We start from the raw sequence: 26,429 nt of genomic DNA on the forward strand, positions 1-26,429 counted from the left end.
TCTCGCGCCCTGACGTCACGCATCACGTGGGCGAGGGGCGGAGCTCCGGTGGATTCACCCCTTCACCCCCCCCCACACGCAACCCCCACCCACGACACTACCCCCACCCACGCCCCTCACCCCATTCACCCAACCCCCTCTCTCTCCCACCCCTACGCTCTCAACACGTCACGTGGGTGAGGGGCGGAGCTCCGGTGGATTCACCCCTTCACCCCCCCTCACGCAACCCCCACCCATGAAACTACCCCCACCCACCCACGGCCACGCCCCTCACCCCATTCACCCAACCCTCTCTCTCTCCCACCCCTACCCTCTCTCTCTCCCACCCCTACCCTCTCAACACGTCACGTGGGCGAGGGGTGGAGCTCCGGTAGACCCCCGCCCCAACCACGCCCCTCTTTACAAGGACCCTCCCCCTTCCCTAAGACCTCGGCAAGGTTAAAGGTCAAAAGCAACGAGCCGACTTTTGCCCGACCTTTGACCCTTACCGTCATCATTCACCATCATCACCATCATCGTCATCACCATCATCGTCATCATCATCACCATCACCGTCAACATCACCGTTATCATCATCACCATCACTGTCATCACCGTCAACATCATCATTACCATCATCACCGTTATCATCATCACCGTCATCACTGTCACCGTCATCATCACCGTCACCATCATCATCACCACCACCGTCATCGTCACTGTCACCGTCACGATCATCACCGTCATCATTACCATCATCACCATCACCGTCAACATCATCATTACCATCATCACCATCACCGTCAACATCATCATTACCATCATCACCGTCATCATCATTACCATCATCACCATCACCACCATCATCATCACCATTACCGTCATCGCCGTCACCGTCATCATCACCGTCGTCACCATCATCATCATCATCGTCATCATCACCATCACCATCATCAACCTCATCACCGTCATCATCACCATCATCACCATCACTGTCATCATCACCACCATCATCACCGTCATCATCACCACCATCATCACCGTCATCATCACCACATCATCACCGTCATCACCGTCATCATCATCACCGTCATCACCGTCATCACCATCACCGTCATCATCACCATCACTGTCATCACCACCGTCACCATCATCATCACCGTAATCATCATCATCACCGTCATCATCATCACCATCACCGTCATCATCACCATCATCATTACCATCACCATCATCACCGTCACCATCATCACCATCATCACCGTCATCACCGTCACCGTCATCATCACCATCACCGTCATCGTCACCGGTGGACCAAGCAACTCTCCTCACGTGACCCCTCAACAACAATGGACTACACCCACGGGCGGAGTTTTGGGGTGGGGTGGGGGGCAATGCCCCTCCTAACCTGCACACCTTCATCAATGTATGTTCAGTAGTTTACAAGTTAGGGGCGGGGGGGGTGGAAGTTTTATTAAATGGACCCGCGATTCCGAACGCGAGGGACAAAGCGAACTGGAACCCAACTGTGCTTCCATTCCGCTGCATCTTGCATAGAGAGCGATGCAAAATAATCCACCGCATTCTCCTGTTCAAACTCGACAAGTACTTATTAAATTATTACACAAACCCCCTGCCACTAACTACCACCCCCCCACCCCCCCCCCCCCCCCCGGTAAATATGAAAATCAAACGCTGCCTATGAATACGACGCAAATCCTGATGCAGGTTTCTGTCTCTAGATCATCGGGCGTTCTTCATCGCCCCCAGGGGGGATGCGAGATGCCCTCTCTGGGCGTGCGAGACGACACGGCCAGACGTTTCTTTAGAAGGCAAATCGGAAACACAAATCAGGCGCGGGCACATTGGCGTTGCAGCTCTTTCTTACGTCTCAACGAGAGCATCGTGGGGGTGGGGAGTGTTTGAGGAAGGGAGGGGGAGCGGTTGTCGTGCATGGAGCGACCGGTGACAGTGCTTTAGTAGCAATGTGGAATTTCCACAGACCAATTCAGGACCTCATATTCTTGGTTCTTTCGGTAAAGTCACCGCGTAGAAGGGAAACAATAAAATTATAAAAATTAAATCACGTTTCGACAGCAACACAAGCAATCATCATCAGGTGTGAAAACCACAGCAAGAACCATTTGAAAAAAAAAACGCCACTTTTTCAAATTTTCTTGCCGTGGTTTTTCACACCTGATGATGATTGCTTCTTGTGTTGCAGTCGAAACGTGGTGATTTAATTGTATTGTTTTATATTTTTATTGTTTACCTTCTACGTGCTGGTGACTTTACCGAAAGAACCAAGAACATGAATCCTGCAGTCACGAAAGCTTTAAATAAAAAATTCAATTCAGGAGCGTGAACAGGGAAGAGGCGGTGACGGAGCTCAGCGCTCGCTTGAGGCTCAGTCTCTGAAACGAGACACTCCGTCGAGTTACGGCAGACACACGGTCGGTATGAAAAACATCACCAACGTTTATTCAACTCGCCATCGTACAGCACGCTACGCACGGTCACACGGCAGCGGTCACACGGCAGCGGGGGAAATGAACAACCTTCTTTGGTTCTTTCGGTAAAGTCACCACCACGTAGAATGAGAATAAAATAATAAAATAACACGATAAAATTCTCACGTTTCGGCCACAACGCAAGCGGCCGTCTTCAGGTGAAAGAAACAGACCTGTCAGGACGACGGAGCCTCTTCTCTGTTCACAGAGCTACATTGAAGCTCTGTCGTCCCGGCAGGTCTGTTCCTTTCACCTGAAGAGGGCCGCATGTGTTGTGGCCGAAACGTCGTGAGAATTTTATTGTGTTATTTTATCATTTTATTCTCATTCTACGTGGTGGTGACTTTACCGAAAGAACCAAAGAAGATGAATCCTTGCAGTCATGAAAGCTTTAAGTCGAAATTTAAAATGAACAACAATTATAGCGCAACGCATCCTCACGCAAGCACCCTCCTGAAGCGTGCGTCCCGAGACTCGGGCGAGGCTTTCCCGGGAAATCGACGACGCATCATCGTCATCATCAGAAGAACGGTTAGCGCGCCGTCCTCTGAACCCGCTGACCCGACCTTCATTGCCGGCCGCGGTTAACTTAAATGGCAAGCGATGTCCGGATCGGTCCCCTTCAGCAACCCGCGCCGCCCGGCACGGTGAAGTATGGCCTCGCAACCCCCCCATTACATATCTTAGCTCTTTCGGTAAAGTCACCACTGGCAGAAAAACTGACACCTTTATTCAAGGCATCATGTTTGCAATAACCACGACACAAGCAGTCAAAATGCAAACAAAAAAAAGACAACTCTAATAATAATATTGGCACTGTCCTTGAATTTGATTGGTCCACACCCGAGACAGCTTTTCTTAGAGCCTAGTCTCCAATGGTGTTGGACCAGAAGACGCCAAAAGGTCCAACACCAGTGGAGACTGGGCTCTAAGAAAAGCCGTCTCGGGTGTGGACCAATCAAATTCAAGGACAGTGCCAATATTATTATCAGAGTTGTCTTTTTGTTTGTTTGCATTTTGACTGCTTGTGTTGTGGTTATTGCAAACATGGTGCCTTGAATAAAGGTGTCAGTTTTTGTGCCAATTAAAAGGGTAAAACCTATTCCTATATCTTGTTACTGACAAAGGAGGTCTCATAATGAGAATGATTCTGCGAGGCTGTTGGCGATGGAGGTTAAGCCCATCGGCTCGCCGTCAACTCGCCGCGCGCTCGCGCCGAAAGGGCGAGCCGTGTCCGTGAGGAACCAACGCCGGCTGAAGCCGCGATCGAACCGCGGGAGTGGAGCCCGTGGTCCTCGGTGGTCCCCCAGTCCACTGACGGAGCTCAGCCCCTCGTGGACACCCGCCCGAGGTACACGCAACAACCTCCTTCCCGACGTGCGACACGCGACTCCGTCACGATCGCGCCGCAGAAACCACACCGTGGATTTCGTGGTGGTTTCCGTGCCGTTCCCGCCCCACCGCCCCCCCCCCCCAAACATTTTTATATCATTAGAACGTAAAACAACGTAAACAACGCATTATAATAATAATCTAATTATACGATGTGCATGGGCATCGTTGGGTATTCAAGAAAAGAACGAGGTTTTGGTAACGGATGCACCGGGGCTTCCCAAACTTGTCTCCGTTGTCTTGTGGCACTGGGCGGAGTCGGGATGCCCTCCGGATGTCTGCACTTTGACGCCGTTTGCAAAACCTTAAAGGGAAAAGAACCCCGCCACAAAGAACAAGGAATGAAGATCCGAAGGCCGGCGGTCCCTCCCCACCCATCGGCGGTCCCTCCCCACCCACCGGCGGTCCCTCCCCACCCATCGGCGGTCTCTCCCCACCCACCGGTGGTCCCTCCCCACCCATCGGCGGTCTCTCCCCACCCACCGGCGGTCCCTCCCCACCCACCGGCGGTCTCTCCCCACCCTTTCTCATCGTCTTCATCGGCCAAACCTCCACTTCCTCCCCCTCTCCTGCCGGGAAAACAACAACAATATATAATTGTTTTTTTACCCTTTTATCTGGCAACAAAACTGACACCTTTTGTACAAGGAGTCGTGTTTACATTGACGACAATACCTGCGGTCGGAACGCAAACACAAAACACTGATAATGTATGTGGCACTGTCCTTGAAATTGATTGGTCCACACCCGAGACAGCTTTCTTTAGAGCCTCGTGCATACATTATCAGAGTTGTTGTTTTGTGTTTGCGTTCCGACCGCAGGTATAGTGGTCAATGTAAACATGACTCCTTGTAAAAAAAGGTGTCAGTTTTGTTGCCAGATAAAAGGGTAAAAAAAACAATTATCATATTTTGTTACTGGCAAATGAGGTTTCCAATGGAACAACAACAACAATTACCATCGTCATCGTTGCCTGTAGATGGTTGTTGCCTTCAATGCCGTTGCAAAGTACCTTCGTCTTAGAGAAATCAATGTCGTGTGAGCCCACCACTTTAAAACAATGATCAGCACACGGCCGAGGTATTGGTCCTACCGTGTTTCAGATCTGACTTATTGTCACGAGAACGGTCCGAGACACGTCGCTTAGTTTCCCCAATGTAACGACAGCCTCAGACACAGCTTAGTTTGTAGACGCCGGGGTATTGCATGTCAGGGATCACATCCTTCACAGATGGGATCAGATCACGAATTTTATGTGCTGTGTTAAATCGAACCTGAATTTTGTGTTTGCTCATTGTTTTTTAATTATTTTTGGTGACCTCTTGCTATGTATGGCAAGGTGATGGTTTTGATTGGGTCCTCAGACGGTTCTTTCCCAACGGTTGGGGTGATAGCTTTACGGATTGTGTAGTCTGAATATCCATTCATCTTGAGAGCTTGGTGTACGTGTTCAAGTTCACTGGCTCGGTGATGACGGTTGGAAATACATTGAGCTCCATGGTGTAGAGCTTTGATGAGGGAATTCTTCTGGGAGGGATAGTGGTGGGAGTCAGGTTTTAGATAAGCATCCCGTATGGGTGGCTTTCCTGTAGACAGAGTGTCCCACTGAGCCATCTGGTCTCTTAAAACATCCAAGAACGGTAGCTTGCCATCCTTTTCCACTTCCATTGTGAATTTGATGTCTGGGTGTATGGAGAGTTGATGCGGTTGAGGAATCTGTTTAGTGCTGGTCGGCCATGTGGCTAGATGATGAATTTGTCATCCACGTACCACAAGGATGAACGTAGGGTGGATGCCTGGACGGCATTCCTTACAAAACTGTCCATGATAACACTGGCTAGGATTGGAGATAAGGGAGAACCCATTGGGGTACCTTCAACTTGTTTGCAGAATGTTCCATTCCAGGTAAAGTAAGTGTTGGTGAGGCAGTGTGTCACCAGGGCCAGTACATCAGCATTCAGCCCTTGTTGGACCAAATCTCCAATGCTTGCAATGGTGTCAGGCACAGGAACTTTGATAAACAAAGAGACTACATCAAAACTATCGCCAGCAGCAGCGGCGGCGGTGGTGGTGTTGGGAATGGTGATGGTGGAGTTCCTGGTGGTGGTGGTGGGGGTGGTGGTGTTGGGAATGGTGATGGTGGAGCTGCTGGTGGTGGTGGTGGCGGTGGCTACCTACACTCGGCAGAGACGGCGTCACTCATCAGCAGGCACTCGGGAACCAGGATTGGGGCGCTCCGTCGCTCCCTCGCTGGGGGAACGAGAACATCACGCGCAGGGTGGGGAGAAAAACTCAACAACGCACGGAACTCCGTTGACGCTTCCCGAAATACAACAACAGCAGCATCAAGCAGCAGCAAGCAGCAGCAGCATCGTCAGGTCTGTTGATGTTTCTGCTGGTTGTTGTTGTTGTCGTAGTTACCGGTGAAATGTCACCAGGTACTCGAATTGTAAAACGCTGTAGTGGATTTACTCTCCAACACACAACCAGTTAGTACTGAACTAGTATACTACACAATAGACTACACTATACACTACACTATAGACTACACTATACACTACACTGTACAGTACACTAAGTTTCAAGTTTCATTTATTAGGTATAGCCCTGTGAGCCATGCGGCTCTTAAGTCGGGTGCAACCGCAACAAACAAAACTTGAACACAGAACATCTTAAAGCGACAACGCGTAACAGAAACATCCTGGAATAAACCAGGAAATATTCCACTAAAAAAAACGTATTAAAACGCTGTGTGTTAAAATCAATGTGGTGCAAGCCAACAACAACAACAACCATAAGACAATTTAGATTAACCATATGTTTTCGAATCACCAAAATAAAGCTGTAAAAACAATGTAACAACAGTAATCATATACACTGTATACTACACTACACTATAAACTACACTATAATTGTAAATGTTGTAGTGGATTTACTATCCAACACACAACCAGTTAGTACTGAACCAGTATACTACACTATAGACTACACTATACACTACACTGTACAGTACACTATACACTGTATACTACACTACACTATAAACTACACTATAATTGTAAATGTTGTAGTGGGTTTACTCTCCAACACACAACCAGTTAGTACTGAACTAGTAGACTACACTATACACTACACTGTACAGTACACTATACACTGTATACTACACTACACTATAAACTACACTATAATTGTAAATGTTGGAGTGGATTTACTCTCCAACACACAAACGGCATGTGTTGAACTCGTATACTACACTATACACTACACTGTACAGTACACTATACACTCCACTATACATGAAACTGTATACTACACTACACTATAAACTACATTATAATTGTAAATGTTGTAGTGGGTTTACTCTCCAACACACAACCAGTTAGTACTGAACTAGTAGACTACACTATACACTACACTGTACAGTACACTATACACTGTATACTACACTACACTATAAACTACACTATAATTGTAAATGTTGTAGTGGATTTACTCTCCAACACACAAACGGTATGTGTTGAACTCGTATACTACACTATACACTACACTGTACAGTACACTATACACTCCACTATACATGAAACTGTATACTACACTATAAACTACTTTATAATTGTAAATGTTGGAGTGGGTTTACTCTCCAACACACAACCAGTTAGTACTGAACTAGTAGACTACACCATACACTACACTGTACAGTACACTAAACACTGTATACTACACTACACTATATACTACACTATAATTGTAAATGTTGCAGTGGGTTTACGCTCCAACACACAACGAGTTAGTGTTGAACTAGTATACTACACTATACACTACACTGTATACTACACTATACACTCCACTATACATGAAACTGTATACTACACTACACTATAAACTACATTATAATTGTAAATGTTGGAGTGGGTTTACTCTCCAACACACAACCAGTTAGTACTGAACTAGTAGACTACACTATACACTACACTGTACAGTACACTATACGCTGTATACTACACTACACTATAAACTACACTATAATTGTAAATGTTGTAGTGGATTTACTCTCCAACACACAAACGGTATGTGTTGAACTCGTATACTACACTATACACTACACTGTACAGTACACTATACACTCCACTATACATGAAACTGTATACTACACTACACTATAAACTACATTATAATTTTAAATGTTGTAGTGGGTTTACTCTCCAACACACAATCAGTTAGTACTGAACTAGTAGACTACACTATACACTACACTGTACAGTACACTAAACACTGTATACTACACTACACTATATACTACACTATAATTGTAAATGTTGCAGTGGGTTTACGCTCCAACACACAACGAGTTAGTGTTGAACTAGTATACTACACTATACACTACACTGTATACTACACTATACACTATACGATAAACGAGTAACTACTGAGCACGTTTTGTTTATGTGACACAAACCTTACTAATTGGCTGTGTCAGGTGATGGCGGGTTTAACGACAGAGCATTTATATTTACACCATCTCACCCAAACAAACTCTACTATCGACAGGATCAAAATCTCGTGTTTAGAAAGAGAGAGACGCAGACTTCAAATGTACAGCAGACATCAGGGTCAGACCGATGACCTCCTGCATACCGGGCGAGGTAGTTAACATCTCCTAGCCACCGTGATGATGAGAGACACCACAAATTCAAAATACAGAACAGGTGGCGGGCGTCAGCGCACCTTGCAGACGAACGCGGCGACGACGGCAGCAGCCCCGGCCACCAAGCCCAGCGCTGTCAACGTCGCCACCGCCACCACCACCACCATCATCAGCGACGTCCCCTTCGTGGACGAGGGGAGCGGCGCGGTCGCTGTGGGGTCGGAGGCGGCGTCGCAACTGCGCCGCCGCGGGGCTGACAGAGAACCGGGGCGGCGACAGAGAAGGGGCTCGGTGAGACCAGCACGCGGCGCCACCGGCTCAACGCGGCTTCGCGTTTTGTTCGTTCGCTGTTGTTGTACCCGACTTGAGAGCCGCACGGCTCGCAGGGCTATGCCCGATAAATAAAATGAAAAAAAAACTTGAAACTTCGCCTGCGGCAGGCAGACAATTTCAACCGAGAAGATGGATTCTGGCTTAGCAATCATTGGAAAGATTTGATAAACCATTTCATGTCTTAATTGATTGTTCACGCTTACAGTGGCTTTCAGACAGCATACATTAATTTTTCGTCTCCCCCCTCCTCTTTTCAGAACATAGATGGACTAGTCCTTCTAAATAAACTGCCAAATCGCTGTGCGTGGCGGTGACGTTTTATATAAATAAAAACACCGTTTAAAAATAAATAAATGAATGCTAACCGACACACCTGATGACGACCGTTTGTGTTATGGTCGAAACGTCGTGAGAATTTTTATTGTTTTATATATATTTTATTGTTTCCCTTCAACGTGACTTTACCGAAAGAGCTAATAATATGAACTGAGTGTTCCCTTCTCTGGTTGGGCATTTAATGAATTGTATGTATTTGGGGAGTTCGTGGCTGAGATTACCTTTGTTAAATTCGCCAAGTACGATAACCAACGAATCTGGATTTGCTCGCTCCACACTCAGAATCTGATCGGCGAGCATGCGTTGGGCCTCTTTAACCTGAGGACAAGGCGGCAAATAAACTCCTACCAAAATGAGCGACGCGAACTCGCGAGGCGAGTAAAACGGTTTACAGGTTATAAAAATTGATTCAAGGAGTGGAGAACAATGTTGCAGAATCACTGTGACATCTACACACCAGCCACTATTAATGTAAAAACAAATACCACCGCCTTTCGTCTTGCCGGAGAGTGCTATGTCACGATCCGATCTTACAAGATGGAATCCTGCTAGTTGTAGCGAAGTGTCCGGAATCAAATCACACAGCCATGTTTCCGTGAAGCACAATGCAGAAGCTGAAAGAAAGTCTTTGTTTTTTACCATCAGTAGCTGAAGTTCATCCATTTTGTTGTACAGTGAACGTACGTTGGAGAGGAAAAAGCTCGGAAGCACTGTTCGGATCCCGCGTCTGCGTAGCCGTACGAGAGCCCCCGACCGTTTACCCCTTGGGCGGCGTTTCGTTGCTTGAGCAAAGCCTAGCGCGGCATTGACTAGAATGCCTACTAATTCTGCCGCTGGAAGCAGAAAAGTAGGAATTAAATCCACAGGAGTTGTTTCCCTGATATTTAAAAGTTCGTCTCTTGTTAGAGAACTCCGAAAATCTTGGCAAAACACTGAATTGACAGACAAAACAAGACAAAACAGGGCGCACCGACCGGCTGAGGCTACTATCATCAGCGCCATCTTCGCACCAGCACGGGTGTGCTGAACAGCAGGCCTCTCTCACCAGCACTGGTGTGTTGAACAGTAGGCCCCTCTCACCAGCATGGGAGTGGTGAACAGCAGGCCCCTCTCACCAACACGGGTGTGATGAACAGTAGGCCTCTCTCACCAGCATGGGAGTGAACAGCAGGCCCCTCTCACCAACACGGGTGTGATGAACAGCACGCCCCTCTCACCAGCACGGGTGTGATGAATAGTAGGCCTCTCTCACCAGCACGGGTGTGATGAACAGCAGGCCCCTCTCACCAGCACGGGTGTGATGAACAGCAGGCCCCTCTCACCAGCACGGGTGTGATGAACAGCAGGCCCCTCTCACCAGCACGGGTGTGATGAACAGCAGGCCCCTCTCACCAGCACGGGTGTGTTGAACAGCAGGCCCCTCTCACCAGCACGGGTGTGTTGAACAGCAGGCCCCTCTCACCAGCGTGGGTGTGTTGAACAGCAGGCCCCTCTCACCAGCACGGGTGTGCTGAAAAGTAGGCCCCTCTCACCAGCACGGGTGTGTTGAACAGCAGGCCCCTCTCACCAGCACGGGTGTGCTGAACAGTAGGCCCCTCAACACGGGTGTGCTGAACAGCAGGCCTCTCTCACCAGCACGGGTGTGCTGAACAGCAGGCCTCTCTCACCAACACGGGTGTGCTGAACAGTAGGCCCCTCAACAGCAGGCCCCTCTCACCAGCACGGGTGTGCTGAACAGCAGGCCCTCAACACGGGTGTGCTGAACAGCAGGCCTCTCTCACCAGCACGGGTGTGCTGAACAGCAGGCCTCTCTCACCAACACGGGTGTGCTGAAAAGCAGGCCCCTCAACACGGGTGTGCTGAACAGCAGGCCTCTCTCACCAGCACGGGTGTGTTGAACAGCAGGCCCCTCTCACCAACACGGATGTGATGAACAGCAGGCCCCTCAACACGGGTGTGCTGAACAGCAGGCCTCTCTCACCAGCACGGGTGTGCTGAACAGCAGGCCTCTCTCACCAACACAGGTGTGCTGAACAGTAGGCCCCTCTCACCAGCACGGGTGTGCTCAAAAGCAGGCCCCTCTCACCAGCACGGGTGTGCTGAACAGCAGGCCCCTCAACAGCAGGCCTCTCTCACCACCAAGGGTGTGCTGAACAGCAGGCCCCTCAAAACGGGTGTACTGAACAGCAGGCCTCTCTCACCAGCACGGGTGTGATGAACAGCAGGCCCCACAACAGCAGGCCTCTCTCACCAGCACGGGTGTGATGAACAACAGGCCTCTCTCACCAGCACGAGTGTGTTGAACAGCAAGCCCCTCTCAAGACAAAACTGGACAAAACTGGACAAAACAGGGCGCACCAACCGGCCGAGGCTGCCATCATCGGCGCCATCTTGACCACTGTCCTTGAAATTGATTGGTCCACACCCGAGACAGCTTTCTTTAGAGCCTCGTCTCACATGGTGTTGGACCAGAAGACGCCAAAAGGCGCACAACTAAAAGGCAATGCACCATCAGAGTATGAGAGCTCGGGGTAAGCATTTACCCCAGTGGAAACCTCATTTGCCAGTAACAAAATAAGGTGTCAGTTTTGCCACTCACCATCTTTTGCCAAGTGGCCTTCGTGATTGGACGGTCCCCCCAAACACCGCTCGCTCCGTTCACCTGCGACCGTCACGTTCAGCGTCGCCTCCCGTGCCACCGCAACGTCCTCCGTGTTGCACCGCCCGCAGACCACCATGCACCCAATCACGGGGCCGAGGCCCGCGGAGACGCGCCGGAGCCTCACGGAGCAGTCGCCCTTCGCCACGTCGCCCACGAGCGCGGCCACCCCGACGCCGACGACGTCGACGCCCGAGTTGTAGATCTGCGGACGAGAAAAAAGGAAAGGGCCGCGATCCGGTGTTGCCGCCCGCCCGCCCGCCCGCCCGCCCACCCGTCTCCGGCCCATCTCTCCCGAGCCTCCCACAGCGGCTCCCGGCGGCTCGCGCAGCGTTCCCAGACTCCGGTGCGGAGGAGGCGGCGAAGTCTCGCGATTTTTTTGTTTTTTATTCCCGCGGCGTATGAATTCGGCCGCGGTTTGATTGATGCCGATTGGCCGTGGCCTCGCCGTCATCCGCTTAAGTCGGCAGAGCCTTCTGCTGGGCAGGGGCAGTAAAGTGTTATCACTCGGCATGCGCGTCTCGTCAGTGACGTGTAAATATTCTTTGGGTCTTTCGGTAAAAGTCACGCAGATAGGTTCAAAGAAAATGAACATATCTACGTGACTTTGCCGAAAGAAGGGAAATAATAAAATATAATAAAATTATTATGTTTTATTTTTATTATTTTATTGCTTCCCTTCTACGTGGCGACTTTACCGAAAGAACCAAGAAGATGAATCCCTGCGGTCACGAAAGCTTTAAATCGAATTTTTACCGAAAGACCCAAAGAATATGAACTCGTAAAGTGACAAAAGCCTTAAGTCTAGTAATGTATAACTTATATTAGTGGTTTCTGGCATAGAGATCCACAGAAACTGGTTAAAGTTGTGGATTATCCGTGACTTTGAATTATCCACGGCCGTCTTCCCGATCTGTAAGTGCGGATAATCAAAGAGTCCACTTTATTTGTTTGGAACATCGCACGCTCTTTCCTTGTGCACGTGGGGCTTTATCCCTTGGGTGTGCCAGTTTCATTCAATAGGAAGCCGTTCAATTACGAAATTAGGCAAACTTCTTAAAACGAGATCCTTATTTAAAACAACAAAAAAGTGGCACTCGACGAGACGTTAGCTGGGTCGTTAAGTGACACCGTCACTCCTCCGGAGCAAAACCAACACGCGCAAATAACGCGCCGCCGGTTAAACAGAAACCGCGGCGTGTCAATGCCAGCGGCGACACGGACGGGGGAGTCAGGTCGTTCAAAGTTAGAGCCGGGATGAGGTCCGCCCATCACCTGGATGACGTCGCCAATGGGCGTGTTCTTCGAGTAGAACGCGGGCAACACGGACCACTTGACGATGACGTGATTCGGGTCGGTCGGCGGCGGTGAGAAAGAGCAGTTGATGGTCAAGCTCACCCCCTCCATCACGTCCAGCCTCTCCGGCAGGGAGAGCCGGAGCTTTGCTGCGAACGTTACATCTGCACGGGAAGAGAGGAGAAAGAGAGTTTAACACGTAGTAGGCTTTCGCGACCAATATTATTCACAATAAAGGTTGTTTTTGGGTTAGATCGCGTTATTTATAAATGTGTCGTAACCCTCCACCACCCGACACGGCCAATCAGCAAAAAAAAAGTGTCACGTTGACAAAAGACAAATAGTTCACTACTTTAGCCCCACACCGGTGGTGTTGAAGAGTGAATCCACAACATTTACAGTTTGAGTATTATTAAATAATACATATTACAATTCCTTATAGGGGAAACACATGCTAATTAACGGATTACTAACGTAGCATATAATCACTAACACACATTACAACTAATTACTAATCTACAACTCATTACTAATCATAACCAATGGCTGATTACCAATCGATTATATAATTACAATTCCCCCCCTGCCTCTCATCACTGCACCTGATATGAGTTAAATGATGACGTCACCCTGCTGCTCTATTTAAGACCGGGAGCAAGCGAGGGCTTTACCATTCTGGCAAATTGCCCGATAATGCTGGAGGTATTTACCAGCGAAACGTCGTACTCAAACTGTAAATGTGGATTCACTCTTTAACACACCGGTGGGCTAAAGTAGTGAATTATTTGTCTTTTGTCAACGTGACACTTTTTTTTGCTGATTGGCCGTGTCGGGTGGTGGAGGTTTACGACACATTTATAAATAACGCGATCTAACCCAAAAACCTTTATTATGAATAATATTGGTCGCGAAAGCCTACGTGTTAAACTAATCAAAGAGGAGTTGTGTTAAGATGTTCCAACACCAAATAGACACCTTTTGCAGGGAACCAAGTCTGAAAATGACCACACATACGGTACGTGTGGTGACCATGCAAACAACCTCTGATAATATATGCAGTGCTTTAATAATAATAATGTAACTATATTCTTGGTTCTTTCGGTAAAGTCAAGTAGAAGGGAAACAATAAAATAATAAATACATTGCTTGCCGTGGTTTTTCACACCTAATGATGATTGCTTGTGTTGCAGTCTAAACATCGTGATAATTTTATTGTTTTATATATATATTATTATTTTATTGTTTCCCTTCTACGTGGTGACTTTACCGAAAGAAGCAAGAATATGAATCCCTGCAGTCACGAAAGCTTTAAATAAAAAAAGTAACGTGACTATAATGTTATATGCATTGTCTTTGTACAACAGTACAAAGACAATGCGCTATTTCTAGATTTGAAGATTTCGTGACTGCAAGGATTCATACTCTTTGGTTTTTTCGGGAAAGTCACGTGGGTAAAAAAAAATCAATAAAATAAATGAAAACAACTAAATTAAATCATTTAATTTAGTTGTTTAATTCAGCTGTTATCATTTTGATTCTAGATTTTTTTTTTACCTACGTGACTTTACCGAAAAAACCAGAGTACAATGCACTATATATATATTTTTTTATCAGACCATGTCTGTTTGCATGTTCACCACAAGTACGTGTAGCTGATGCAGTAAATGATTCCTTGACAAAGTTATCTATTTGGTATTTGAACATAATAACATGTTTTCTTGGTCATTTCGGTAAAGTCACATAGAAGGGAATGTTATTGTTTTATATTGTTATTATTTTATTGTTTCCCTTCTACATGGTGACTTTACCGAAAGAACCAAGAATATGAATCCCTGCAGTCCCGAAAGCTTTAAATCAAAATATAATAACATCTGTTTTCTTGGTCAAAAGGGTCAAATCTATTCTTATATTTAATACTTTGATACTGGTGAAAAGGTATCCCATGATAGAGCTGCTCACCCCAAGCTATGAATGCTCCGATACGTGTGGCATTCTCCTGTAGCTCGCCATTGCTCAAGCGCAGGCCCTGGGCTGTTTATTTGTTCAATGCACAGAACACTGGCGATTCCAGCCACCCTATTAGCCTCTCCAAATGATGAACTCTGCTGATAACAGCGATGTCGGAAACCTGCTGCCACAACTACGGATTATACGATGGCGGTGCTGACGCGTCTACGGATGACGACGACGATGACGACGCTAGACAAGACGATGCCGAACAACGGCGTCAATGACGATTACCGTCACGGTGACGCTTGCTGGATGCTGCCGCTGCGGTTTCTTGTTCGTGTTATTGTTTCGTTGCGGTTGCAACCCGATTCAAGAGCCGCATGGCTCACAGGGCTCTAACCAATAAGCGAACTGGACTGGTCGGTGTTCACGGTGGTTGTTACCTCGGACCGCGACGGAGGCCAGAAGGAGCACCGCTAGACACCGCGGCAACATGGCGTGGCCGGCGCGTTCTTGCTGCCGCTGGTGTAGCTGGTACACCACCACCGTCCCCTTCTCCTCCCGCCGTGAACCCTATGTATGTTGCGTATTAAAACACAATGCATTTCACACCATTAGATTATTGATTAAGACAATGCACACACCACTACAATGACATTATACAATACAAATAAGTTAACATCTCTAACCTGCAATAAGTCGATCAGACACCATCCTTCCACCGCGCTTCATATTTTAGACCTTAATAATTCACAGTATTTTATAGCATTGAAATGGACGTTCACATTCAGCTCTGAGGCGGCGACCATTGGTTCTTGTACCTCGTCAACAACACCAGCGGTATCGACTGTTACATCACAGCAACATCGCACTCTCCTCACCAAAACGCATTTACAGTGGACGACCGCTTTGGAATACGTTGAATTTGGTCCACGTCGTGTATTTGACGAGAGAAAAAATGTCTTGGGATACGTCTTGCTTGGGGTACGACGCGCTTGCTGCAACTTGTATGGGTCGGGATGAGTCACCGCGTAGAGTAGAGCCCGTTCACGACTTAAACAAAGCGCCGCTCCTCAGTCTGCCTGTCCAGTAGATCTCGTTCAGTGCGCAACCCTTTTGCTACAACTCTCCGTGAATTTCCACGTGGTGTTTTTTGTCATTTTAACGTTAATTTTTTTTGTCAATTCATTCAAGAAGGTTAGTGAGGAAAGCCAAGCTGCGAAGAAAATGGCGAGGATCACTGTCGACGTGAAATAAGAGATCGTAGAAAAAAGTATGACAGCGGCGTGCGCGTCACTGATCTTGCGGTGGCATCGCGTATATGCCGAGAGCAACAATTTAGACGATGGTGAAGAAAACATAACGAAGCCATCGAATCAGCTAACGTTGCAAAAGGGGGTGAAATTTATATCAAACACAAAGATCACGGACATCAGAGCAAGTAGAAACATTGTCTTCTTTGGTTCTTTCGGTAAAGTCACGTAGAATGAGAATAAAATAACAAATTGATAAAATAAAATAACACAATAATATTCTCACGACGTTTTGGCCACAACACAAGCGGCCTTCATCAGGTGAAGGGACGAGACTGTCTGGTAGGACAGCGCTGGAGTGAAAGAGCCACGTTCAGATCACGGCCTTTAAGCTGTGTGAGAGGAACAAAGCGCCTTGACAAAGGAATTAGCATATAATTTAGCATTGAAATGGCTGAATGATTAGCTTGTGACTGGTCACAGAAATAGTTATGTTAAAAGTCAAAGCATACACATCCGCAGAGGCACCCCTTGACAATGGAATTAGCATAGAATTTAGCATTGAAATAGCTAAGTTAAAGCATACACATCCGCAGAGGCACCCCTTGACAATGGAATTAGCATAGAATTTAGCATTGAAATAGCTGAGTGATTAGCTTGTAACTGCTCACAGAAATAGCTACGTTAAAGTCAGACCATACACATTCACCGAGGCACTTAGTACAAATCAAACAGGAGAATTTAGCATTGAAATAACTAGGCGAATTTAGCATTGAAATAACTGAGTGATTAGCTAGTGACTGGTCACAGAAATGACTATGTTGAAGTCAAGGCCTACACATCTGAGCTATTCACAGTACTATATAGTGAACCAATAAACAACTAAAATAAAAATTACCTTAATGTTATCAATAAACTCTATATTCTCCAATCAGCTAAGCTACCAACAATAAGTCGTTATATATCACAATGCTATATGGCGAAAAAATGGGTGGATTCTTACCCTCAACTTTAGCACCACGGATAGCTACGGGCCCCGTTCAGACGGACGAGTTCGTCCATGGTCGGAACAGAGGAGGGGGAGAGAGACAGCTGCGAGGCCCTAGTATACTCCATGTTGTAAAACCATACCATTAACCGTGGTGTGAGAGGTATTAAGAGGCAATGCTGGCGAAAGAGCTGCGGTCTGAAGGTCATCGTAAAAATACAATTAATTAAGAACAGAAATGATTTAAAACATCTTTCCAGTGGTTACTAAGCCAGAATCCATCTTCTCGGTTGAAATTGTCTCTGTGCTTGTATATGTGAATGGCCTCATGAACGAATCTCTCATGGTAGCCGGTTGGTTTGCAAAGAACCTCCGTCTTGGAGAAGTCAATGTCATGTGAGCCCACTGAATTATAACAGTGATCTGCCACGGCAGAGGAGTTCGTCCTACCGTGTTTCAAGTCTGCTTTATGTTCGCGGATGCGGTCCGAGATGTCTTTTGGTTTCTCCAATGTAGCTACTACCACAGAGGCACTTTAGTTTGTAAACGCCCGGGTACTGTATGTCTGGAACAGCATCTTTTACAGATGGAACTAAATCACGGATTTTATGTACTGTGTTGAATCGGACCTGGATCTTGTGTTTATTCAGGATTTTGGAGATCTTTTTTAGTGACCCCTGCAATGTAGGGTAAGGTGATGGTTTTGAGTGGCTCCACAAGAGAATCCTTCTTCATGACTGGAGTGATGGCTTTGCGGATTGTGTAGCCGGAGTAGCCATTAGCCCTGAGAGCCTGGTGTACGTGCTTGAGTTCAGTGATAATGTGTTCCTGGTCGGAAATGCATTGGGCTCTATGGCATAGAGTCTTGATGAGGGAGTTCTTCTGGGATGGATGGTGGTGGGAATCCGGTTTCAAGTAAGCATCTGTATGGGTAGCTTTCCTGTAGACAGAGTGGCTCATTGAACCATCATGTCTCCTTTTAATTAAGACATCCAAAAAGGGTAGTTTGCCATCTTTTTCGACCTCCATGGTAAATCTGATGGCTGGGTGTATGGAATTGATGTGGTCGCGGAATTGGTCTAGAGCAGGCTGGCCATGTGGCCAGATGACAAAGGTGTCATCAACGTACCTCTTCCATAAGGTCGGGCGTAGAGTGGCAGTCTGGATGGCGTCAGTTTCAAATTTTTCCATGAATACGTTGGCTACAACCGGAGATAGGAGGGAGCCCATTGGGGTGCCCTCAGTTTGTTTGTAGAAAGTTCCATTCCAGGTGAAGTATGTGTTGGTTAAGCAATGTCTCACCAGGGGGGGTACATCAGTATGCAGTCCTTGATGAACCAGGTCTTCAATGATAGCGATGGTGTCAGGTACCGGGACTTTGGTGAACAAGGACACCACATCAAAACTGACAAGCAGGTCGTTTGGGGACAGGGAAATGCCTTTGATTGTCGATACCAGGTGAGTAGAATTTAGTACCGCAGAGGTGGTTTTTCCAGTGAAAGGTCGCAGTATATCAGCAAGAAAACGTGCCAGTTTGTAGGTGGGGGAGTTGATAGTAGAGACGATGGGACGAAGGGGTGTATCTTCTTTGTGTATCTTTGGAAGGCCATATAATCTTGGTGGTCTGGCAGCAGAGGGTTTCAACGAGAACTGTTTGATCTCATCAATTAATGCTGTTGAATCAGAGATGATTTTGTTCGTTTTGGTGACCAGGCTGTTGGTGGGATCTTTTTATTTTTGTATAGCTGCCATCGTCGAGTAGTTCTTGAATTTTGTTGTTATATTCTGTTTTGTCCATGATGACAGTGGCATTGCCTTTGTCGGCTGAGAGGACGACAATATCATCCCTCTTTTTTAATTGAGATAATTCAAAACGTTCGTCTTTGCTGATGTTGCTGGGTGGCAACTTAGCGTTTTTGAGGGTTGCAGCGATTTCAGATCTTGCTACGCTGCAGAGATGTGACTCAAGCCCTTGAGTGCAACGTCGACATGGGCAATGATATCATTAACCGGTAAGTGTCTCGGTGTGACAGCAAACTTTAGACCTTTAGCTAAAACGGATTTCAGACCATCTGAAATTATTATTGTGTTATTTTATTTTATCAATTTATTATTTTATTCTCATTCTACGTGACTTTACCGAAAGAACCAAAGAAGATGAATCATTGCAGTCACGAAAGCTTTAAATCGAAATTTAACCGCCTCTACGGGGAGGGATTCCACACATCCTTAAGATCATTCAAAAGACTCCGGGATAAGAAGGCTCAACTAATCGAGTCTCTCACCTTTCTGAAGAGATGCCGCAACTCTAAGGTAATACCAACCGCATTTACACTAACCTCTGCTGTTGCAACTTCTCTCAATGCAAAACGAATTCTAGCTAGAACTAGCTTCGCTCTTATCTCGGAAAAAATCAGACTTACACGCACCGAACTCGATCAGTTAGACAAGACACTCTACAAATCACACTTAAAATTGACAGCAACAATGTCTACATCGGATTGGGAACATGTAGACAATATGACTACCTCTTCGGCTGCCACTATGTCGAACAAATGTAGGGACAATTTGATTTCCAAATTCAATCACCTCTCCAGCAAAAAATCGGATCCACACACCGAAAAGATAGACGTCAACAAAGTCGTAATTAATCGCAGTAACAGTTCCATTTCTGATGGTCTGAAATCCGTTTTAGCTAAAGGTCTAAACTTTGCTGTCACACCGAGACACTTACCGGTTAATGATATCATTGCCCATGTCGACGTTGCACTCAAGGGCTTGAGTCACATCTCTGCAGACGTAGCAAGATCTGAAATCGCTGCAACCCTCAAAAACGCTAAGTTGCCACCCAGCAACATCAGCAAAGACGAACGTTTTGAATTATCTCAATTAAAAAAGAGGGATGATATTGTCGTCCTCTCAGCCGACAAAGGCAATGCCACTGTCATCATGGACAAAACAGAATATAACAACAAAATTCAAGAACTACTCGACGATGGCAGCTATACAAAAATAAAAAGAGATCCCACCAACAGCCTGGTCACCAAAACGAACAAAATCATCTCTGATTCAACAGCATTAATTGATGAGATCAAACAGTTCTCGTTGAAACCCTCTGCTGCCAGACCACCAAGATTATATGGCCTTCCAAAGATACACAAAGAAGATACACCCCTTCGTCCCATCGTCTCTACTATCAACTCCCCCACCTACAAACTGGCATGTTTTCTTGCTGATATACTGCGACCTTTCACTGGAAAAACCACCTCTGCGGTACTAAATTCTACTCACCTGGTATCGACAATCAAAGGCATTTCCCTGTCCCCAAACGACCTGCTTGTCAGTTTTGATGTGGTGTCCTTGTTCACCAAAGTCCCGGTACCTGACACCATCGCTATCATTGAAGACCTGGTTCATCAAGGACTGCATACTGATGTACCCCCCCTGGTGAGACATTGCTTAACCAACACATACTTCACCTGGAATGGAACTTTCTACAAACTGAGGGCACCCCAATGGGCTCCCCCCTATCTCCGGTTGTAGCCAACGTATTCATGGAAAAATTTGAAACTGACGCCATCCAGACTGCCACTCTACGCCCGACCTTATGGAAGAGGTACGTTGATGACACCTTTGTCATCTGGCCACATGGCCAGCCTGCTCTAGACCAATTCCGCGACCACATCAATTCCATACACCCAGCCATCAGATTTACCATGGAGGTCGAAAAAGATGGCAAACTACCCTTTTTGGATGTCTTAATTAAAAGGAGACATGATGGTTCAATGAGCCACTCTGTCTACAGCAGGGGTCGGGAACCTTTTTGACTAAGAGAGCCATGAAAGCAAAAAATTTGGAAATTTATTTCAGTGAGAGCCATATAATATATTTTAAAAGTGAATTCAACTAAATGTCAGTATAATAAGCCTCTGAATTTATTCTTTTAAATAATGTTGTTATAACACTCACCATTAATGCGACTTCTGGTGCTGCATGGATTTGCTGATGTCTTTGTAGTCAGGTTGGTACTTGGTGAGGTTAAGCTTCATGCAAGTGTTGAGGCTTTCATCCGTTAAACGTGATCGTAGGTTGGACTTGATGTTTTTAAGATGTGAGAATGACTGCTCACATGCATACGTAGATCCAAACATGGTCAATACAGCAATACTCACACGCTGCAGTGTGTGGTATGTGACAGGAAGCGCGTTCTAAGTTTTGAGAATCAGCTGGTCTTCGGGTTGGAGTTTTTTCATTTCTGTCCACATGTGCTTGCTCGCCAACTCCGCTTTCTGTCGTGTGATTCTTTCCAAATCTTCATTCAGTGACTTGAACTTATTCACCCACATGTCTGAGGCCTTCAGGTCAGCCACTTCTGCTTCAAAATCTCTGACGGAGACACCAGGGATGTAATTCAGGTCGGCTGTGTTCAGTGAACACTCGTTTGGATGGGTGATGAACTTAAAAAGACGAGTGTGCTCACGAAATTCTCCAAAGCGTGCTTTGAAGGACTGTAGGAGACTGGATGTGCAGCCAGCTAGCTGGTGGAGATCAAGGTTTTGAATGGGCTCACTTGCTGTGCATGCATCTTTAAATTGGCTCAGTTTTTCAAAATGTAGTAAACGACCTGTTTCAAGATCCGTGATGAAAAGCTCCAGCTTGTTTTCAAAAGCAAATACAGCTTGTTGAAGGGATAACACTGTATTTCCAATGCCTTGCATTTTCACGTTGAGCTGGTTCAGATGTTCAGTCAGATCTACGAGATAGTAAAACTTGAGGAGCCACTCGGTGTCGGCTAGCTCAGGATGCCCGACGCCTTTCATTTCAAGGAAAGTCCGGATTTCGTTCAGGCAAGCCGCAAAACGGCTAAGCACCTTCCCTCTTGACAACCAACGCACATTGCTGTGCAAAAGCAGACCAGGATAGTTATTTACAACTTCATCCAGCAGTGTTTTAAACTGGCGATCATTTAAGGCTCGGGCAACAATAAAGTTGATCACACGAATGACCAGCGACATCACTTCGCCAAACTGCCTGTCACACATCTGAGCACAAAGTGCCTCCTGGTGTATAATGCAATGGAAACTTAGGATGGGTCTATTTTCATGTTCACGGAGAAGCGCCACAAATCCTTTGTTTTTCCCCACCATACACGGAGCACCATCAGTACACACTGAGAGAAGTTTATCCATAGGTAGACTTTTTTCTTGAGCAAACTCCATGAAAGACTTGAATAAATCCTCACCTCTTGTGGACCCTTTTAATGGCAGAACAGCAAGACTTTCTTCGCGCAGTGTGTCACCAACAGCATATCTTGCAATCACGCTGAACTGCGACAAATGGCTCACGTCTGTTGACTCATCCAAAGCCAGAGAAAAGAACGGCGCTGCATTTATGTCCTTCACTTGCGTTTCCTCCACTTTGTTTGCCATCACGATGGTACGATCATGAACAGTTCTTGCCGACAGAGGCATGTCTTGTATCCGTTTGATTATCTTGTCTTTGTTCGGAAGATCATCAAAAAGTTCATTGGCTACATCCAGCATGAACGTTTTAGCATACTCGCCATCTGTGAATGGTTTTCCGTTCCTCACTATTGCTAAAGAACCAGCAAAGCTAGCCGAATTATAGTCACCTTGCCGGGTCCATACGCGGAGTTGCTGCTGGCTAGCTTGCACCCTGCTCAGAAGCTCTTGGCACGCTTTCTTTCTGCTGTCTCCCGCAGGGTATTTTGATGCAAAGGTAGCGTGGCGCGTGTCGAAGTGCCGCTTTACATTCGACCGTTTCAACGATGTAATTTTGTCATTGCAAATTAGACACACCGCAGAACCCGCTCTCTCCACAAAGGCGAATTCTTCGGTCCATTCGTCCTGAAATGTACGATACTCGTCGTCTTTTTTTCTTTTCGCCATCTTCTTCGTCGAAGGGTTAGCTTTGAGCTAATGACCGAGCAGACGCAGTCTCAGACTGATTCAAAAGGGGGCGTTTACCTGTTTTACCCAGCAACGGCAAACGTAGGCCAGTATCATCCAATTAAAATAATGGACAATTGCTCCTGCAGCCCTGAACAGGACATGCGCAGTGAAAAATCGATGGATGGATTAAAACAAGTGAGAATATTTTGTTTTATCTGCGAGCCATATGCAATCATCAAAAGAGCCACATCTGGCTCGCGAGCCATAGGTTCCCGACCCCTGGTCTACAGGAAAGCTACCCATACAGATGCTTACTTGAAACCGGATTCCCACCACCATCCATCCCAGAAGAACTCCCTCATCAAGACTCTATACCATAGAGCCCAATGCATTTCCGACCAGGAACACATTACCAGTGAACTCAAGCAGGTACACCAGGCTCTCAGGGCTAATGGCTACTCCGACTACACAATCCGCAAAGCCATCACTCCAGTCATGAAGAAGGATCCTCTTGTGGAGCCACTCAAAACGATTACCTTACCCTACATTGCAGGGGTCACTAAAAAAGATCTCCAAAATCCTGAATAAACACAAGATCCAGGTCCGATTCAACACAGTACATAAAATCCGTGATTTAGTTCCATCTGTAAAAGATGCTGTTCCAGACATACAGTACCCGGGCGTTTACAAACTAAAGTGCCTCTGTGGTAGTAGCTACATTGGAGAAACCAAAAGACATCTCGGACCGCATCCGCGAACATAAAGCAGACTTGAAACACGGTAGGACGAACTCCTCTGCCGTGGCAGATCACTGTTATAATTCAGTGGGCTCACATGACATTGACTTCTCTAAGACGGAGGTTCTTTGCAAACCAACCGGCTACCATGAGAGATTCGTTCATGAGGCCAATCACATATACAAGCACAGAGACAATTTCAACCGAGAAGATGGATTCTGGCTTAGTAACCACTGGAAAGATGTTTTAAATCATTTCTGTTCTTAATTAATTGTATTTTTACGATGACCTTCAGACCGCAGCTCTTTCGCCAGCATTGCCTCTTAATACCTCTCACACCACGGTTAATGGTATGGTTTTACAACATGGAGTATACTAGGGCCTCGCAGCTGTCTCTCTCCCCCTCCTCTGTTCCGACCATGGACGAACTCGTCCGTCTGAACGGGGCCCGTAGCTATCCGTGGTGCTAAAGTTGAGGCTTAAAGGCCGTGATCTGAACGTGGCTCTTTCACTCCAGCGCTGTCCTACCAGACAGTCTCGTCCCTTCACCTGATGAAGGCCGCTTGTGTTGTGGCCGAAACGTCGTGAGAATATTATTGTGTTATTTTATTTTATCAATTTATTATTTTATTCTTATTCTACGTGACTTTACCGAAAGAACCAAAGAAGATGAATCATTGCAGTCACGAAAGCTTTAAATCGAAATATTTGTCTTTGATGTGTGTATGAGATGCATGTGTGTGTGTGTGTATATGGGAAGTGGTAGTGCAGCGGTGAGCGTGCTGCACTACGAACCTGGCGACCTGAGTGATTCCCACTCACGGCCAACACCAGCGACGATGATCTGAACCAGTCCTGGGCTTCCCCTGGGTCGACTCAGTTTAAAACCTAGTAGGCTTTTGCGACCAATATCATCCATAATAAAGGGACCTTTTTTTGGGTTAGATTGCGTAAATATAAATGTGTCGTTAAACCCGCCACCACCTGACAGCCAATTAGTAAGGTTTGTCACGTAAACAAAACGTGCCAATTAGTTACTGCTTCAGCACACTGGTTGTGTATTGGATAGTAAACCCAGAACATTTACCATTAGAGTATGACGTTTCACTGATTATTACAACCAGCTTCATCAGGCGATTTGCCATAATTATGAAGAAGTATTCCTGTTTCCGTCTTTGAAGTCAACTCAGCCTTAAATGAGTACTTGGTGCAGGGTGTGAACATCGCCACTTGGGAGACAAATGCGGCCGGGCGTGGTGTTTGGCCACCCACCCCATCGTGTGCTGGGCCGGCCTTCATAGGTGTTGGCTCCCAGCGATTGCCCCGAGTCTGTTAAGGCTATACGGGGGTCTTTGTCTTTGTGTGTATGAGATGCATGCGAGTGTGTGTGTATGAGATGTGTGTGTGTATGAGATGTGTGTGTGTGTATGAGATGTGTGTGTATATGAGATGCATGTGTATATGAGATGCGTGTGTGTGTATGAGATGCATGTGTGTGTATGAGATGCGTGGGTGTGTATGAGATGTGTGTGTGTATGAGATGTGTGTGTGTGTATGAGATGCGTGTGTGTATGAGATGCGTGTGTGTGTGTATGAGATGCACTGCTGTATAATAATGTACTACTCACTACTGAGTACACAGACAGTCCCCACTGTGTTCACAGCTACCACCCCAATGCACGCATAAACTCAACTCAGTCATTAAAAATGTTAAGTTATGTTTAGCAAACAATAGTCATTGCAACGTTATACTTGAATCTAATAACAAGTTTAAGGCACTGCTGTATAATAATGTACTTGTCACTACTAACCACACAGTACCCACTGTGTTCACAGCTACCACCCCAACGCACACATAAACTCAACACACACTCACACAGTGCGCTAACCACTGCACCGCCGCTCCCCACACACACACAGTGCGCTAACCACTGCACCACCGCTCCCCACACACACACAGTGCGCTAACCACTGCACCACCGCTCCCCACGTCCACCACAACCTGGCACCCGATGATGTATCGATCGGCTCGGCTTACCGTGGCTGCTGCGCCAAGTCACCTGCAGAGAAAATCGATTCAAATTTCGATTAACTATTCTCGCGCCGATTCCTAATGGGATAACATTAGGAATCGATTATAATAGAATTACGGATGTATGAGTCGATTTCAATTGGGACAACATGGGAACCGATTTATTTGTGGCTTAGGCTAATAAAATCGATTTGCATTGGGATAACATGGGAATCAACAGTGGTCTAAAATGAACCTTCATTGATCGATTCCTACTGTGTAGACGTGGGAATCGACCACGTTAGACGATCACGTGTGTGGGCGTGGTCTCTCAACGTCAATCAACCAGGTAGGGCGTTGACTGGTGAAGAGTTTGGGATCTGATTGATTGATTGATTGCTTCTGTGGACAGGTGTCTTTTATACAGG

The 26,429-nt window shown here is 46.5% G+C and overlaps 1 protein-coding gene across 8 annotated transcripts; it reads right to left on the reverse strand.

Moving 5' to 3' along the window:
- Positions 1-2,433: 2,433 nt before the first annotated feature.
- On the reverse strand, positions 2,434-26,096 carry LOC142920237 (uncharacterized). Of its 8 annotated transcripts, none has more exons than XM_076062730.1 (7): positions 26,029-26,096; positions 15,544-15,673; positions 13,130-13,314; positions 11,795-12,059; positions 6,056-6,131; positions 4,386-4,450; positions 2,434-4,185 (listed from the first exon to the last, which is right to left on the reverse strand). In XM_076062730.1, the coding sequence occupies exons 2-7, from the start codon at positions 15,593-15,595 to the stop codon at positions 4,058-4,060; spliced, it is 771 nt and encodes a 256-aa protein (XP_075918845.1). In that variant the 5' UTR covers positions 15,596-15,673; positions 26,029-26,096; the 3' UTR covers positions 2,434-4,057. The 8 variants fall into 8 exon arrangements, with proteins under 8 accessions (XP_075918845.1, XP_075918850.1, XP_075918848.1 ...); XM_076062733.1 differs by lacking the exon at positions 4,386-4,450 and adding an exon at positions 8,607-8,779 and having other exon boundaries at positions 4,096-4,185; positions 6,060-6,131; XM_076062734.1 differs by lacking the exon at positions 4,386-4,450 and adding an exon at positions 8,607-8,779 and having other exon boundaries at positions 4,097-4,185.
- Between the last annotated feature and the right edge of the window lie 333 nt (positions 26,097-26,429).

Source organism: Petromyzon marinus, unplaced genomic scaffold, assembly GCF_048934315.1.
Source record: "Petromyzon marinus isolate PM22_M1 ecotype Great Lakes invasive population unplaced genomic scaffold, UKy_Petmar_22M1.pri1.0 PM_G_Scaffold_7, whole genome shotgun sequence".
NCBI lineage: Eukaryota > Metazoa > Chordata > Hyperoartia > Petromyzontiformes > Petromyzontidae > Petromyzon > Petromyzon marinus.

Excerpts from the sequence above, each read along its gene's own strand:
- LOC142920237 (XM_076062730.1), bottom strand. The coding sequence starts at position 15,595 with ATGTTGCCGCGGTGTCTAGCGGTGCTCCTTCTGGCCTCCGTCGCGGTC. Across the intron at positions 13,315-15,543 it reads GGCCTCCGTCGCGGTCCGAG|ATGTAACGTTCGCAGCAAAG; the intron begins GTAACAACCACC and ends CTTCCCGTGCAG. Across the intron at positions 6,132-11,794 it reads AGGCCACTTGGCAAAAGATG|CGAGGGAGCGACGGAGCGCC; the intron begins GTGAGTGGCAAA and ends TCGTTCCCCCAG.